The sequence below is a fragment of the Crinia signifera genome, chromosome 3 (genome assembly GCF_055691185.1).
Source record: "Crinia signifera chromosome 3, ASM5569118v1, whole genome shotgun sequence".
Taxonomy (NCBI): Eukaryota; Metazoa; Chordata; class Amphibia; order Anura; family Myobatrachidae; genus Crinia; species Crinia signifera.
The window spans coordinates 5,259,298-5,277,049 of record NC_139219.1 but is presented as its reverse complement, the minus strand read 5'-3'; the positions used below and the strand labels follow the sequence as shown (position 1 = coordinate 5,277,049).

Here is a 17,752-nt window from a genome sequence, read left to right as displayed (position 1 = left end):
GACTGCATGACTTTGAGACAAATCTGGTCATCCATAACAGCCTACATGCCAAGGCCTTCTGCAGGCGGCTACAGACCAGGGGGCCTCCAGAGCTATCCCATCATGCATGAGGTTTAGCTGGATACACCAGTGTTTGGGATTGGGTAAACCTAGGGAATCCCACTGCAATCTATGCACCTGGTGAGCCAGGATCCAACACATCTATGCAAAACCTCAACGACACCCCCCTCATAAATAACAGACAGCGCCCCTGACCTTGCCAACAGCCAGAAGGCAGAAACAAATGACACAATGTTGTAGCTCCTGTACAGTAGCCCTGCTATAGGCATTAGTTGTCCAACACCGTGTTTTCCAACTCCAGGCCACAATCACACCGGCGGCCATACTTGCACCTTCCGCATCAGTAGCAGTGGTGGATTGGAATGGAAAACAAACCCAGGAAATTTCTGGAAGCAGCCCTCATGGAGGCGGGGTCGGTTGGAGAGTTGGGATTCTTCCTCATAGGGCCTGTTTTTGAGTTGGACACACCCACGCCACCAGTGTGTCACTCTCTACTGTCCGGTATGCGGTCCCTGGGCCAACAGTCACTAGGTCAAACACTAATGGCTAGGTCAGCACCTAATAATGGTGGACATACACTAGGTCGACACTGACAGATGGTCGACAAGTTTTAGGTCGACATGGACATGGTCAACATGAATAAGGTCGACATGAGTTTTTCAACATTTTTTAAAAAAAGGTGTTTTTTTATACTTTACTATACTAGTGGGCATTGAGAGAACTTAATAGTGCCCTAAGCATGGCTAGCGCCGCAAGTAACCCGACCATAACCCTACCGGCCATAAGCATCCCCACAGGTGTGTTGGCCCATCGGGAATCTTTCAAGTGTTTCCTGTTGTGAATCCACCCTTTATAATTAGCAATCCTCGACTTCATGGTAATGGCGCTATTAGCCCCTCCCTGGTGCGCAGAACAGCCGTGCGTCTCAATGTGCAAAGGCCAAGACAGCCACTGTGACCAACTTCAGATGCTGAAATCCCGGGGAGTCCTGCATAGCGTGGTGCTGTAGGCGGAGTCATAATCACAGCACGCGTTACATCTTTCCATCAATGCGCAGTTTTATATAATGATCACTGAAGTGATAACGCCAGAACTTGTGTATTACACCACGATTACCTACAAGCTACGGAGAATGCATAAGGAAATAATCTCTATGTGGTTGATTTACTAAGATGCGAGTTCTATTTCAGATGGGATGTTGCTATGGGCAACTGCTATCTATTATCTTTTACAAGGTGCTAAATAATCAGTAGATTCTGATTGGTTGCCCATAGCAACATCAGAAATACAACTCCCATCTCGGGAAATAAACCCTAAGGGGGAGATTCTCTAAGAATCTCCGCCCCCCTTCGCCGCCCATCGCATTTATAATTATCGCATATGTTCTAACATATGCGATAATTATAGCAAAGGACAGCTCTTGCGTTAAGAGCTGTCCTTTGCGGTGAGAGTCGCCGGGTCCCAGCAGGTCCCGGCGGCTCCCCCTCCCTCCCACACCCGGCGCTGCTGCTGCTGCGCCGGGCTCTCCTCCTCCCTGCACCCGGAAGAGGATCATAGTGCAGGGAGGAGGAGGTCACAGGTCTGGGCAGCACAGTTCTGTGCTGCCCGGACACAGGTGAGGGGACGATGCGGGGCGGCGGTGGTCCGTGCGGGGCGGCGGGGAATCGTTGTGGGGCGGCGGTGGGTTTGCGTTAGAAGCCCATTGGCTTCTATGGGGCATCGCCAGATTTTTCTGGCGATGCCCCCCACCGCGGTAACCCGGCGGGGGGTGCTTACAGCATCCCAAAATGCGGTAAAAACCCGATAACGGGTTTACCGCATTTTTAGCTTAGAGAATCTCCCCCTAAGAGTCTGATTCTGAGTGTAATCTAGTGGCGCATTACACTTCGCGTTATGGAAAAGGTATGCGCTTTCGCTGGTCGCTGCCCAGTTACTAGGCGGGGTCTGTCCTTGGATGGACAAATCTGTACGCACCGGCAATCACCGTCGTAATCCGGCACATGCGCAGGAGCCAATCTCCTACTTAATCTGCGAGAACCGTGCGGATGGAAATCCCAGCTCACGTACTATCTATCTGTGACATTCCCTGTAGTTATATATAATAATAAAAACGCCTGGCCTTATGACTCCACTGCATAAATATATATAGAAAGCAAAATAACCCCCATAGGAAATCGTAAGGTTGTTTTACCCGAAGCAAGCGCCCTTTTATGTTTTAAATAAAAATCCGCCTGGCGCGATACGGTAATATGTGCGCAGCAAAGGGAGAAACACCAGATCCTAATAACACATTACTGACCTAAGATATGTGAGCACGCAGCGGATGTGCTTAGGAATACACGGGGATGAAATGCATCTATTAGGCTGGATGGAAATACATTATGTATTGGGGTAAGGATTCAGCAACTCCGCCACAAAGGCCCAGTTCCTTTAGCAGTGATAAATGACCCACCTGAGGCATAGCATTTAATTTCAATAAGGGGAATAAAAGAGAGAGAGGGAGAGAGACCACGAGCGCCAGATAAAATATAACTGTATTGTTATAAAATATTATCACTTGTTTTGAACTATTAAATTTGGTCCACGTGGATTCGTATCGCATCAATTTAAAAAATATGCGCAGTGCGCCATTTATACTCCTGGCAGATCATCTATTCTTACCGGGAGTGACGGCATCTTCAGGGCATACGAGGGGCATCGGGGTGTATTTACTAATCCGCGGAGAGAGATAAAGTGGATGTAGATACAGTATGAGCCAATCGGCTCCTAAGTGTCATTTTTCAAACACGCACTGTAATACGGCAGTTATGAGCTGATTGGCGGCTACTTTATCTCCGTCCGCGTTATCTCTCTCCGAGGATTGGTAAATAGACCCTTTAGTCCATGTAGTGTTTAGGGCACTTTGTCCTGCGCCAGTATTCATACCAGTTATTCTACCGGCCCTGGAGACTGATTCTGGTTCACTCGCTAAGCACATTTGGGGCCCGGTTCCAATCGACTCGGTAAGCTGCGAAGCTTGCAGCTTACCGAGTCCTTGTGACGCCGCCCCACCGAATACACGCACCCCCCCCCGCGCCGCTGTTTCCCCTAGCAACCACACGTGGGGATGTATTATGAAAACAAACGTTTGTTTACTCGGCGGGCGACGTTAATCCACTCACTATGCCGCAAACTACTGCTGCTTAGCGAAAGGCCTGAATCAGGCCCTAAACAAAACATAATTTTTTGGGTACTTGTGTAATATCTGGGTGCACAATTTTGACATCGGTCAGAAAAATCGGTCGTATCGCATGCGACCAAATCGTTTCGACCCCATTTTTACTTTGGACCCAATGTTAAATGCCCCCCAGACCCCATTTTTAATTGTATACCCACCCTGATGGGTAATTTCTATGTGAAATGCCCCCCCCCATTGTTAACGCCACACCACGATCAACGTCAACCCGAAGCGTGGCGAGCGCAGTGAGCCTGCGAGGGGTGGCGATATGCGTCCTCCGACCTTTTCAACTATCCACGTCAGCGTGGAGTTGATTTTATATAGTGTGGCGAGCGCAGCGAGCCCCGTGTGGGGATGCGGAATACATGTTAAGTAATCCACGTCCGCTCGCCACACTTCGGGCTCATATTCCACTGCGCTCGCCACACTTCGGGCTTGGTGGCTCGCTGCGCTCACCACACTATATAAAATCAACTCCACACCGACGTGGATAGTGGGGGTATGAAAAAGTCGGAGGACGTGTACCGCCGCCCCTCGCGAGCTCGCTACGCTCGCCACGCTTTGGGTTGGCGTTGATCGTGGGGTGGCGTTAACAATGGGGGGGCATTTGACCTAATAATTAACCATCAGGGTGGGTGTACAATGAAAAATCGGGTCTGGGGGGCATTTAATATTGGATCCAATGTAAAAATCGAGTCTCAGGTACAATTTAACATTGGGTCCAATGGGAAAATTGGGTCGGTCGCATCGCATCGCATGCCGTTATAATGGCATGTGATGCGACCGATTTTTTAATTGTACGGGAACCTCTTAAAAACCCAGAAAATCGGGCCGGTCGGGTCTGATCGCATGCCTTAAGTTAAGGCATGCGATTTTAACATCGGGCGCCCAGATAATACACAAGTACCATTTTTTTATCATATCACCAAACTCAGACCAGAATTGTCTATAAATTGTAAACAGTTTAAAATGATGTTATTATCCCCGGTGATGATAGTCATTAACCACACAGAGAGACCCCGCCGCACGTTCCTTGTTTTATCACCAAATGAGCGTTTGTTTCAGCAGCATCCTCCCGTGGCCACATTATTCCTATAGCAGAAATCACATTCCGCTAAAAAAAAAAAAATGTATAAAAAATCCAATGTAATTTAAAAGTGCTTAAACCGGTTATGTTTCCAGTTTCCCCACACAGATATTCAGACAGGTATTCCTGCGCTCCTGCGCTCACTTTATCATAATATTCCCATACATCAACACTTCACAATGTATTATATGCACAGTGTATTTCAGGCACTTGATAAATTTTGTCCTTACGTGGCGGCAGGGACCCCTCAAATATTTTGAAAGTAATAAATTGCTATAATCAAATCTAATTTTTGAAAAATACCTGTGGGAGCCGCAAACAAAAAAGAACGTCTTGTATGAGAACATGATAAATAACACGGGAGGCAGCAGTTTATTATAATCAGCCTGGCATTGAATTACAAAATTAAAATTATATAGCCCTTGATAAGTAACCCTCGCAATGAACATGATCAGTGGAATTATGTTGACTTATTTTGCATTTCATAGGAACAGTTCAAAGAAATATAATGGGAAAATAGAAAGATTTATCACAAAGGGCCCAGTAGCAAAGAATATGTTAAGGAAAAAAATCAATTTATTTTGGTTTAATAAGAAAACTGACATAGGAATGATTTGCTTAGAACTCATTAGGCCTAAAACAGTTTTGAAATGCGCTAACTTACTAAAAGGGAAATATATATATATATATATATATATATATATACACACTGCCTATGTAGAAAGATATATAAATATATATTTATATATATTTCCGATTTACAGCGCACACATCCTTGAGGATCAGTCGCCGGGGTGCCCGTCCAAAAGTAGTTGTATATTTTGCGAAGGAACTGCACTCATCGGTCCTTGTCTCTGTAAATAAATGACGCCGACCACAGGGGTCTTTTGGCAAGCTTTCGGGACTTTATTGACCCGTCTTCAGGCTCAGCATACTGTACATACTGTATATAACACACACACACACAGTAAGCAAGTGAAACATTTAGTACCTATTATATATTTTAAAACCCATATGTGTGTCTATGTTATTACGGTATGTGGGAGACCCTACACTGTATGTAAGGTGCGTACTGTTAGGCTGCAGTGCCAGCACATATTAAAAATAATGTAGACTAATGGCGACAGTTATTTATTTACTATTATTATTATTATTATTATTAATAATAACAGTTTCTTTTATAGCGCACACATATTCTGCAGTGATGTACAGAGAATAGTTGAACATCAGTTCCTGTCCCAGAGGAGCTAACAATCTATATTCCCTACCACATGTACACGCACACACAGACATTCTAAGGTTAATTTGTTGGGAGCCAATTAGACTACCAGTATATTTTTGGATTGTGGGAGTAAACCGTAGTACCCGGAGGAAACCCAAGCAAACACGGGGATGGTGGGAATGGAACCCATGACCTCAGCGCTGTGAGGCAGTAATGTAACCATTACACCATCCGTACTGCCCCGTATATATAACACATGGTGGAGATAGAACCCATGACCTCAGCGCAGTGAGGCAGTAATGTAACCATTACACCATCCGTACTGCCCCGTATATATAACACATGGTGGGGATAGAACCCATGACCTCAGCGCTGTGAGGCAGCAATGCTAACCATTACACCATCCGTACTGCCCCGTATATATAACACATGGTGGGAATAGAACCCATGACCTCAGCGCTATGAGGCAGTAATGTAACTATTACACCATCCGTACTGCCCCGTATATATAACACATGGAGGATATAGAACCCATGACCTCAGTGATGTGAGGCAGCAATGCTAACCATTACACCATCCGTACTGCCCCGTGTATATAACACATGGTGGGGATAGAACCCATGACCTCAACGCTGTGAGGCAGTAATACTAACCATTACACCATCCGTACTGCCCCGTATATATAACACATGGTGGGGATAGAACCCATTACCTCAGTGCTGTGAGGCAGTAATGTAACCATTACACCGTCCGTACTGCCCCGTATATATAACACATGGTGGGATAGAACCGATGACCTCAGCGCTGTGAGGCAGTAATGCTAACTATTACACCATCCATACTGCCCGTATATATAACACATGGTGGGGATAGAACACATGACCTCAGTGCTGTGAGGCAGTAATGCTAACCATTACACCATCCGGACTGCCCCGTATATATAACACATGGTGGGAATAGAACCCATGACCTCAGTGCTGTGAGGCAGTAATGTAACCATTACACTGTCCGTACTGCCCCGTATATATAACACATGGTGGCGATAGAACCCATGACCTCAGCGCTGTGAGGCAGTAATGCTAACCATTACACCATCCGTACTGCCCCGTATATATAACACATGGTGGGAATAGAACCCATGACCTCAGCGCTGTGAGGCAGTAATGCTAACCATTACACCATCCGTACTGCCCCGTATATATAACACATGGTGGGGATAGAACTCATGACCTCAGTGCTGTGAGGCAGTAATGTAACCATTACACTGTCCGTACTGCCCCGTATATATAACACATGGTGGGGATAGAACACATGACCTCAGCGCTGTGAGGCAGTAATGTTAACCATTACACCGTCCGTACTGCCCCGTATACATAACACATGGTGGGGATAGAACACATGACCTCAGCGCTGTGAGGCAGTAATGCTAACCATTACACCATCTGTACTGCCCCGTATATATAACACATGGTGGGGATAGAACTCATGACCTCAGTGCTGTGAGGCAGTAATGTAACCATTACACCATCCGTACTGCCCCGTATATATAACACATGGTGGGGATAGAACCCATGACCTCAGTGCTGTGAGGCAGTAATACTAACCACTACACCATCCGTACTGCCCCGTATATGGTGGGAATAGAACCCATGACCTCAGTGCTGTGAGGCGGTAATACTAACCACTACACCACTACACCACCCGTACTGCCCCATATATATAACACATGGTGGGAATAGAACCCATGACCTCAGCGCTGTGAGGCAGTAATGCTAACCATAACACCATCCGTACTGCCCCGTATATATAACACATGGTGGGGATAGAACCCATGACCTCAGCGCTGTGAGACAGTAATGTAACCATTACACCATCCGTACTGCCTCGTATATATAACACATGGTGGGGATAGAACCCATGACCTCAGTGCTGTGAGGCAGTAATGTAACCATTACACCATCCGTACTGCCCCGTATATATAACACATGGTGGGGGTAGAACCCATGACCTCAGTGCTGTGAGGCAGTAATACTAACCACTACACCATCCGTACTGCCCCGTATATATAACACATGGTGGGAATAGAACCCATGACCTCAGCACTGTGAGGCAGTAATGTAACCACTACACCATCCGTACTGCCCCGTATATATAACACATGGTGGGAATAGAACCCATGACCTCAGTGCTGTGAGGCGGTAATACTAACCACTACACCACCCGTACTGCCCCATATATATAACACATGGTGGGGATAGAACACATGACCTCAGCGCTGTGAGGCAGTAATGCTAACCATTACACCATCCGTACTGCCCTGTATATATAACACATGGTGGGGATAGAACCCATGACCTCAGTGCTGTGAGGCAGTAATGCTAACCTTTACACCGTCCGTGCTGCCCGTTGACAGTTGTACAAGCATGAACCCCTGCATTGGTTGAACAGATACTGGCAAACAGGCTTCCGTGGCTGCCCGCAGCTACAGACACTTTTGATGTGCAGCAGAATCAGCCTTATAGTGTGGATTGGCATTCTGCGGAACAGAAAAGCAAAAGCGAGCACCAACTTGAGCCATGCTAGAAAGTTGAATCTCTGGAGAAAGTCTTTTTTTTTTCGTGTTTTTCTAAGCAGTACTCTGCAACCACTGTCCATGGGTACACATACTATGGGCACTGGCACTGAGAGGGGAAGAGTCGGCTACTGGTTACACAGGGACCAGGCTTGTAAGAGGGACACAGAGCTCCCCTGATCACCCACCTTAGTGGAGGGACACGTTTCCCAGACCAAGCAAGGTACGGTGCGACCACTGTCCCGGATCTGAACTGAGCAAGGCCACACATTACTTTATTTGGCAATTTTCTTTAAGAGGACTTGGCCACACCCCCTACAGTTCCCCGGCCCGGCACAGCTCTCTATGGCCCTGCGTACGGTGATCTGTGTATGCAGCCTCTTCTGCCAACAATACAACAACACACCGATAAGAAGGACCACCTGTGTGCAGGTGTAGAAGTGTGCCCCATGCTGGGATAGCATTTTCTGCTGCCAGCATCGGAGCAGCAGGGAGAGGAGCTGTATCCATAGCTCAGCTTAGCTTCAGGCAGCGCTGGGTTCGATCACAGCGCTGGAGGTGTGGTGGTGGCGGGCGACACAGAAGCTGTGGCATGGTATGACACAGAAGTGGGAGGCGACATGGAAGTGGCAGCGGATAGCAGCATACATACCGCAGAGGGGGCGGGGCAGCGTTCTGAAATTGGCGCCATATTAGCCACCAATAAAAGCAGCGTTTTTTATTTGGCACCATTTGTGAGCCAATCAGGGCTCACGGCAATGACAGCCAATGGGAAATGGCCACGGCGAGTCAATAACTGTGTCCTACACAAACCCTCCCCCAGCATCTGACAATGCTGCGAGGCAGAGCGGGCAAGTGTGACAGTGGGAACAGAGCTCCGAAGAGCTCTGGAAGAAAGAGAGGAAGTGTCTCCCGAAGATGGTGGAGGTGGCAAGAACTGTTCTGGCAGCTGCGGAAGAGGCCATGGATGCATGTGCCACCTACCATCACTCCCTCCTTAGACCACCAGGTGTTCGGGCATTAGGCCTGTAGTCCTCGCGACCTGGGGGCACAGAAGTCAGGTCCCCTCAGCCTGTGGGCATAGTCAGACCCTCTCAAACTGGGGGCACAGTAGTCGGCCCCCACAACCCAGGAATAGGCTTCGCCGGTCAACGCCAAGGTATAGGCTTCCCCCGTCACCGCCCAGGAATAGTCTCCCCTGTCACCGCCCAGTAATAGTCTCCCCCGTCACCGCCCAGGAATAGTCTCCCCCGTCACCGCCCAGGAATAGTCTCCCCCGTCACCGCCCAGGAATAGTCTCACCTGTCACAGCCCAGGAATAGTGTCCCCCATCACCGCCCAGGAATAGTGTCCCCTGTCACCACCCAGGAATAGTCTCCCCTGTCACCGCCCAGGAATAGTCTCCCATGTCACCGCCCAGGAATAGTCTCCCATGTCACCACCCAGGAATAGTGTCCCCCGTCACCGCACAGGAATAGTCTCACCTGTCACCGCCCAGTAATAGTCTACCCCCATCACCGCCCAGGAATAGTCTCCCCTGTCACCGCCCAGGAATAGTCTCCCATGTCACCGCCCAGGAATAGTCTCCCATGTCACCACCCAGGAATAGTGTCCCCTGTCACCACCTAGGAATAGTGTCCCCTGTCACCACCCAGGAATAGTTTCACTTGTCACCGCCCAGGAATAGTGTCCCCCGTCACCGCCCAGGAATAGTGTCCCCTGTCACCGCCCAGGAATAGTCTCCCCCGTCACCCCCCAGGAATAGTCTCCCCCGTCACCCCCCAGGAATAGTCTCCCCTGTCACAGCTCAGGAATAGTCTCCCCTGTCACCGCCCAGGAATAGTCTCCCATGTCACCGCCCAGGAATAGTGTCCCATGTCACCGCCCAGTAATAGTCTCCCCCGTCACCCCCATCACCGCCCAGGAATAGTCTCCCCTGTCACCGCCCAGGAATAGTGTCCCCTGTCACCGCCCAGGAATAGTGTCCCCCGTCACCGCCCAGGAATAGTCTCCCCTGTCACCGCCCAGTAATAGTCTCCCCCGTCACCACCCAGGAATAGTCTCCCCCGTCACCGCCCAGGAATAGTCTCACCTGTCACAGCTCAGGAATAGTCTCCCCCGTCACCGCTCAGGAATAGTCTCCCCCGTCACCACCCAGGAATAGTCTCCCCCGTCACCGCCCAGGAATAGTGTCCCCCATCACCACCCAGGAATAGTCTCCCCCGTCACCGCCCAGGAATAGTCTCCCCCGTCACCGCCCAGGAATAGTCTCCCCCGTCACCGCCCAGGAATAGTGTCCCCCGTCACCGCCCAGGAATAGTGTCCCCCGTCACCGCCCAGGAATAGTCTCCCCTGTCACCACCCAGGAATAGTCTCCCCTGTCACCACCCAGGAATAGTCTCCCCTGTCACCACCCAGGAATAGTCTCCCCCGTCACCGCCCAGGAATAGTGTCCCCCGTCACCGCCCAGGAATAGTGTCCCCCGTCACCGCCCAGGAATAGTGTCCCCCGTCACCACCCAGGAATAGTCTCCCCCGTCACCGCCCAGGAATAGTGTCCCCTGTCACCACCCAGGAATAGTCTCACCTGTCACCGCCCAGGAATAGTCTCCCCTGTCACCACCCAGGAATAGTGTCCCCCGTCACCACCCAGGAATAGTGTCCCCTGTCACCGCCCAGGAATAGTCTCCCCTGTCACCGCCCAGGAATAGTCTCCCCTGTCACTAAGCATTACATTTTCCAAACACTGGAGCTGGAGGCAGAGGGGGCAGCTAACAGGCTCTGGACACCAGAAAGTGCGCCGGACAATGCACACGCTGCCGCTGACATCTTCAGGCCGCAACACACAGGCTTCCCAGCCTGTTGCTGTGTCTCTATGGTGATGGCCCCACCAAAAATGGCCGTCGCCTTGTAGAAGACAGACACTAGAGGTATTGCCATACCTCTAGTGTCTGTCGGAGGAGCGCAGCGCGCCCAGCCAGTGGTGTAACTAATGCTCCGCAGGCAGAGCAGTGGTGTGGGGGAGCCAACACCACTGGGATGCATCACGGTAATGTGACTCTCTGTGCGGCGCTAGGAGTCTACATGCGCCGATCCCGCTTCCACCCTGCCCGCTACCCTTCCTCTGTGGAGCTGGGGTATGAACCGTGCGGGAGCCTGACCCTCACAGAGGCCTTAAGCTAGAAGCAGGAGCCGGGAGATGGACCCTCGCTGCTCGCAGTTGCCGCGAGGCCGGAGCTGGCAACCAGAAGTATGGGTAAGAAGCTGGAGGTTTCCTTTCTATAGTGAGGGTGATCCAGCCTCTACTGATTTACGAGGTGTAGAGGTTCTGAGGGGCATGTGGAGATATTTTAGAAGTAGCCCATAAGACAATTTGGGTCTGTTTTTTATTACTAAAATGTAATGTGTGTCTCTGCCAAAATGTATTGCAGTGCACATGTGGCCCTTGAAGTATATGATGTTGCTCATCACTGAGGTAGATGGTTTGTGGTTGGGATGGAGACGTGATAACATAAGGCAGCATTGTCCGGTGCAGAGTATAAGTGATGTTTTCTACATCCTGTGATCCTGTAATTACAGAAGTATAGAATGTGGGAGATAAAGAAAGAGGAAGAAGCAGTGCCGTCTTTCCCATTGGGCTTAATGGCCAGTAGCCCAGGGGCCCAAGGATTCGAGGGGCCCTTCGCCCACCCCAATGGAAGACGGCACAGCCCTATGGAGCTGATGAGGCTGCGGCGGCGGGTGGCAGGCAGCAGTGGCTGGAAGCTGGTCGGCGAGGCGGGAAGGAAGCGCTGCTGAATTTGAAAAGACTGGCCGGACGCTGGTTGACTGGGAGAATTCAGCCAATCAGCTTCCGGCCAGTCTTTTCGAATTCAGCAGCGCTTCCCGCCCGCCGCCCAGCAAATAGCACTACAATTTCCCTGCAGAGGGGTCTGGCCAGCTCTGTCCAGGCAGCGGGGATCCGGGCAGCGGCAATTGGGAGCTTATAGCGCTATTTCCTTCCAGGAAGTGCTGCTGAATTTGAAAAGACTGGCCGAACGCTGATTGGCTGAATTCTCTCAGCCAAACAGCGTCCGAACCAGTCTTTTCAAATTCCCGCCTGGCAAATAGCGCTACCAGCTGAGCTCCCAGCCAGCACTGCCCGGACCCTGCTGCCTGCATGGAGAGGGGGGGGGGCAGTGAATTATTTTACCATGGGGCCCAGGCTAATGTAAAGACGGCCCTGAGAAGAATGGTTTTGTTCCAGTGCACAGCATACCTCCCAACTTCTGCCCGAAAAGGGGGCGGGCGTATGCAAATGAGGGCGTGGCTTATGCTAATTAGCCGCGACCTCATTTTCATACGAGAATAGACGCTGTGCGCATGCGCACAGCGTCTATTCTACTAGATTGGGGGTCTCCCAACTGCCACCCCCCGCAGCGGGACAATGCCTGCCGCGGGTGGGACAGCGGGACAGGACCCGAAAATCGGGACTGTCCCTCTAAAATCGTGACAGTTGGGAGGTATGGCACAGGAGGAGAATAAGGAGGGCAGTGAGCCACAGAAGTTAAAGGGTGAGGCTGGTAACATATAAGAATTCAATAAAATAATAGGAAGGAACATTATTAGAGACCGGGATCCTCTGAGCAGAGTGAAATGCTCTATGGTTTATAAACTATATACTATTGAGATGTTGAACAATTTTTCTTTAGGGTTACTTAAGGCTGCATTACCACCTATTGTTACTACACCCCTTCCCCACCCCAGAGCTGCAGCAGCTGCTCCATGCAGTATTTTTCTCAGACCTCGGGGGTTCATCACCCGACCATCCTGGCTGAGAACCAGCGCTGGGTGACGCTGCAAGAGAATGAACTAAGTGGGAAGGCCAATCACAAGCTGCATGCTGAAAGGTTCTGCCACATAAGTAACAATGCAGTGTTACCAACCCGCAAGATTGACCCCAACTTCAGCATCTTCTTTTTTAATTCACAAACAATTGGTGGATTCTTAGTAAATAGAGAACTCTGTCTTTTAGTGATGTAAATAGTTTAGAATAAATTTAGGAATCAAAAAGGTGTCTAATCCATAACATCTCCCACTGTCATGGTGCCCCCCCCCCCGCCCCCTGTCATGTTGTTCTGGATCCACCCCTGGGTATTACAGTGTGTGGCATAATGTGTAATTGGCATCATGATGTGTGTCATTATGTGTATTGGGCATTACGGTGTGTGGCATTATGTGTAATGGGCATTATGGTGTGTGGCATTATGTTTAATGGGCATTATGGTGTGTGGCATTATGTGTAATGGGCATTATGGTGTTGGTATTATGTGTAATGGGCATTATGGTGTGTGGCATTATGTTTAATGGGCATTATGGTGTGTGGCATTATGTTTAATGGGCATTATGGTGTGTGGCATTATGTTTAATGGGCATTATGGTGTGTGGCATTATGTTTAATGGGCTTTATGGTGTGTGGCATTATGTTTAATGGGCATTATGGTGTGTGGCATTATGTGTAATGGGCATTATGGTGTTGGTATTATGTGTAATGGGCATTATGGTGTGTGGCATTATGTTTAATGGGCATTATGGTGTGTGGCATTATGTTTAATGGGCATTATGGTGTGTGGCATTATGTGTAATGGGCATTATGGTGTTGGTATTATGTGTAATGGGCATTATGGTGTGTGGCATTATGTTTAATGGGCATTATGGTGTGTGGCATTATGTTTAATGGGCTTTATGGTGTGTGGCATTATGTTTAATGGGCATTATGGTGTGTGGCATTATGTGTAATGGGCATTATGGTGTGTGGCATTATGTTTAATGGGCATTATGGTGTGTGGCATTATATTTAATGGGCATTATGGTGTGTGGCATTATGTTTAATGGGCATTAGGATACAGGAAAGGCATGGACAGGAACACCTCTGGTCAGGAGGCCACACCCCTTAAATGACCCCGCCCCTCGGTGGGCCCCTATGAGTGCATTTCCCTGGTGGGCCCTTTATACCCCAGTCCGACACTGAATCCGGGCTGTCAGTTAGGAGGTGCCAGGCACTTCGGGGGGTACCAGGCACTTACCTATGACGTTGGCATTGCACTTGCACTGTCCTGTAGATTGGTCACAGGTATTATCTCCGCTGAGTGTTCCCGCAGTGTTGCAGCTGCAAGGTTGGCAGCCATCGGGATTGGACTCCTGCAGGTTGTAGAAGCCGTCTTTGCACTGGCGACACTGCCGGCCCCCGACATTCAGCTTACAGCTGCACTGGCCTCCTATCTGGATGAAATAATATAAATAGTGATAAGCACATTGGTCTAATACAAACATAGAGGGCGCGACACTGAGTCAGGCGCAGTAGTACAGACGGAAGCATTTTGCGGGTTTGGCTTCTATCTCGCCTCAATATTTTGCATCAAGTAAGGGATGGGTGTAAGTAACCATCTCAGGAGGGACACATTGCTCTGCTCCTGGACTTAATTTATGATTACCATCATCTGTGTTGAGCAGTTTAATTGATAATGAAGGCGTTTCATCACAGGTGCTGGTCATCATACATTACCAGGGAAGTCCAGAGCATTCTGTCCCTCCTGGAGGGGGTCATGTTGGGAGGTATGCAGTTACTGCTGACTCGCAAACCCCCTTTGCAGCCCCCATGAGCTGAACAGTCTCAGAGTGTGAGATAATGGGTGAAATGTAATAGGATGAGAGATTCAGAAAGTCAGAGATTTGGTAATACCCCTTTTCAGACAGAAAAAAAGACCTGGGAATTTCCTTGGTTTAGGAGGGTAGACCCAGGTTTTTTTTCTGTCTGAAAGGGTCAACCCGGGTCTAAAATGCCAGGGCTTCAACCCAGGAATTTACCTGGGTTTTTCCCGGGTCTGTATTCCAAAAACCCGGCTGTCTGAAAGGAAACGACCCGGGTTTTTGGGATTATTACACATTGTTAGGCACTGATTGGCTCTCCTGGTGGGGTGCTGGCTCATTAGGGAGCTGAAGAAAGGATAGCATGGCCCACTGGTAGAAGCAAGAGGTGAGAGCTGCTGGCAGTGAGAGGGGAGGAGGAGATCCGCAAACAGATGACTGGGACAGTCAGAGATGCCACAGTGTACTCAAACATTGCAAATATACTGACAGCCATGTGAGGTAACATGTACCTACCAGTATATAAAAACAATAACACTTGTTTACAACATATCCTTGTGTCATGCCATGGTTAATGCAATGCAGTGAGCAGTCACCACCCACTTTTGATGACCTCATCTCTGTGTGCCTTTAAACTGTCCTTTTCTTATGATACACAGAGTTTTGCAGGAAAAATCTGGCTTCTGTGTGAAAGGGGTCGACACAGGAAATACCCGGGTTATTGCTCCTGTGTGAAAGGGGGTCAGCACCTTGCTGTTTAGTTCTACCCGGGTTTTTGTATCCGGGAAACACCTGGGTTTTTGGGATTTTTCTGTCTGAAAGGGGTATAAGAAATCTCCAGTTTTTTTAAAAGCAGCAATCATTTACACTGCAAAATCAAACTGGTGTTGCAGTGTAAATGATTGCCGCTTTAAAAAACCTGGAGATTCTCTCACGGAGAGGATTCTGCCCAAAAATTGAATACGGCGAGGGGGTTTGATGGCGAGGGGGTTTGTATGGCGAAAATGAGCCATCCTCACCATCAAACCCCCTCGCAGTATTCAATGTTTGGGCAGAATCCTCTCCGTGAGAGAACGGCGAGGATCCCCTTAAACTGCGAGGTTCGATGCAAGTGCAGAGTTTGTGGCGAACCTTGTCGTTTTAATGGCCGCTATTGGCACTTCTCGCCATCGATCGCTGGCACTGTCAGGGCTATAATACCCCTCATGCTGTAATCATTCCATTCCGCTGTGACCCTCACGCTCGCCGGTATAACGTCTACATAGGCACATTACAGCTGGGCGCTTACAGCTAGAGGCTAGAATTATGCCAGGCGTCCGCTATTCTCCTCTTACCACCTTTAGGAAGAAGCGCTTCACGTGCTGATTAATTCTCCCGCGTACAATCCTTATACCTGGTGCGATTTCATCTTTCTCGGATCAGATCTTGAAACGCTGCACTGTATGCCTCCTATCTGCAGGATCTCATTCATTCTGCTCCTACACTCCTGACGCACTCATCTCATTTTAAGTGGGTTTTAATCATTTCCCTTCCCCCGATTACTGCTGTGCATTCCTCCGATATATCCTCAGTCCCTGTTCTAGTACACAGCTCAGTTATGCTCCTGTATTTGTAGTCCGCCGTCGTCGCATTATTTTGTTTTATTATTTCTAAGGTCAATATAGTAACTTACGCAGCAAGGGTGTGGCTGATCATGTGACCTAGCGCCATCGGACACTACATAAATCCATATAATATTGTGCCCGAAGGGACACTGTGCACTGATTGGTGTCCATGTCAACACACTGTATGTCGACATAGACACCAAAGAAACGTGAACACTTGTGTCGACCTAGTAGCTTGTTCCCGTCGGTATAACGTTTGTGTCTACCTTTCGTTCCTCACGATCTAGGCGCTGCTGACTATCTGTAGGCATCTAACGAGAGTGGCGGACCTCGTGATTGGGGATCTAGACACCGTCAATCCGCTAGACCAGAACCAACCAATCAGATTCTATTAATCATTTCTCTATTGCATTGTAGACCATTATAAACAGAATCTTATTGTTGCTATGGGCAACCACCTCTTCCTTTTTAGAAGCTTTAGTAAATGTACCCCCTAGAATCAGATTGATTGCTATGGGCAACATGTCACACATGTAAATTTATCCCTTATGCCCCTTTCACATCGCGTCTCCGACTCGGGTTATTGCCGGGTTGGTGGCGCATGGACCTGGGTCAAATCTCGACAACATAAATAAACTGGGTCGGCCAACCCGGCAATTGGAGCCAATTTATAAGAAGGGTTAAACCCAAGTCACCCTTTGTATAATGGGCGACCCGGGTTTAATGTGTTAGTGCCGGACGCTGTATCGCAATCCGGGGTATGGCCTGGCTTTGCCATGTAAGAGGGGTATAACCGTGGTATCACCAGGGGCTCTGCAATGGGTCTCAGAGCTCTGCTTTATTAAGTAGACATGGGCGCAGACCCGTGTTTTTTTTTTTTGTAATTCATCATGTTGTTTCGTTTTTGGCAAAACCGTCCTCAAGTGTTTTTGGTCCAGATTAGGGGCCTTATTTTGGTTCATTCTTTCTGACAAAATCCTTCTTAGATGGACAAAACCATGTGCACTGCAGGGGGGCAGATGTAACATGTGCAGAGAGAATTAGATTTGGGTGAGTAATTTTGTTTCTGTGCAGGGCAAATACTGGCTGCTTTATTTTTACACTGCAATATAGATCTCACTTTGAAGTAAAACCCCACCCAAATCTAATTCTCTCTGCACATGTTACATCTGCCCCACCTGCAGTGCACATGGTTTTGCCCATCTAAGAAGGATTTTGTCAGACAGAATGAACCAAAATAAGGCCCTAGGTTTTAATGTTCCCCTGGCAGCATTTGACCCCTGGCAATGTGAATGTATCCCCTAGAAACGAACAAGAAACCCCTGGCAATGAGCATGTGACCCCTTGCAATGTGAATGAAACCC

At 48.9% G+C, this 17,752-nt stretch overlaps 1 protein-coding gene across 8 annotated transcripts in view; it reads right to left on the bottom strand.

Moving 5' to 3' along the window:
- USH2A (usherin) overlaps positions 1 to 17,752 on the bottom strand; it is a 739,769-nt gene that overhangs the window by 621,459 nt on the left and 100,558 nt on the right. For all 8 annotated transcript variants that reach the window (XM_083175163.1, XM_083175160.1, XM_083175162.1 and 5 more), the window contains exon 11: positions 14,223 to 14,418. In XM_083175163.1, the coding sequence (XP_083031289.1) occupies positions 14,223 to 14,418 (196 nt within the window). The remainder of the gene's footprint in view (positions 1 to 14,222; positions 14,419 to 17,752) is intronic.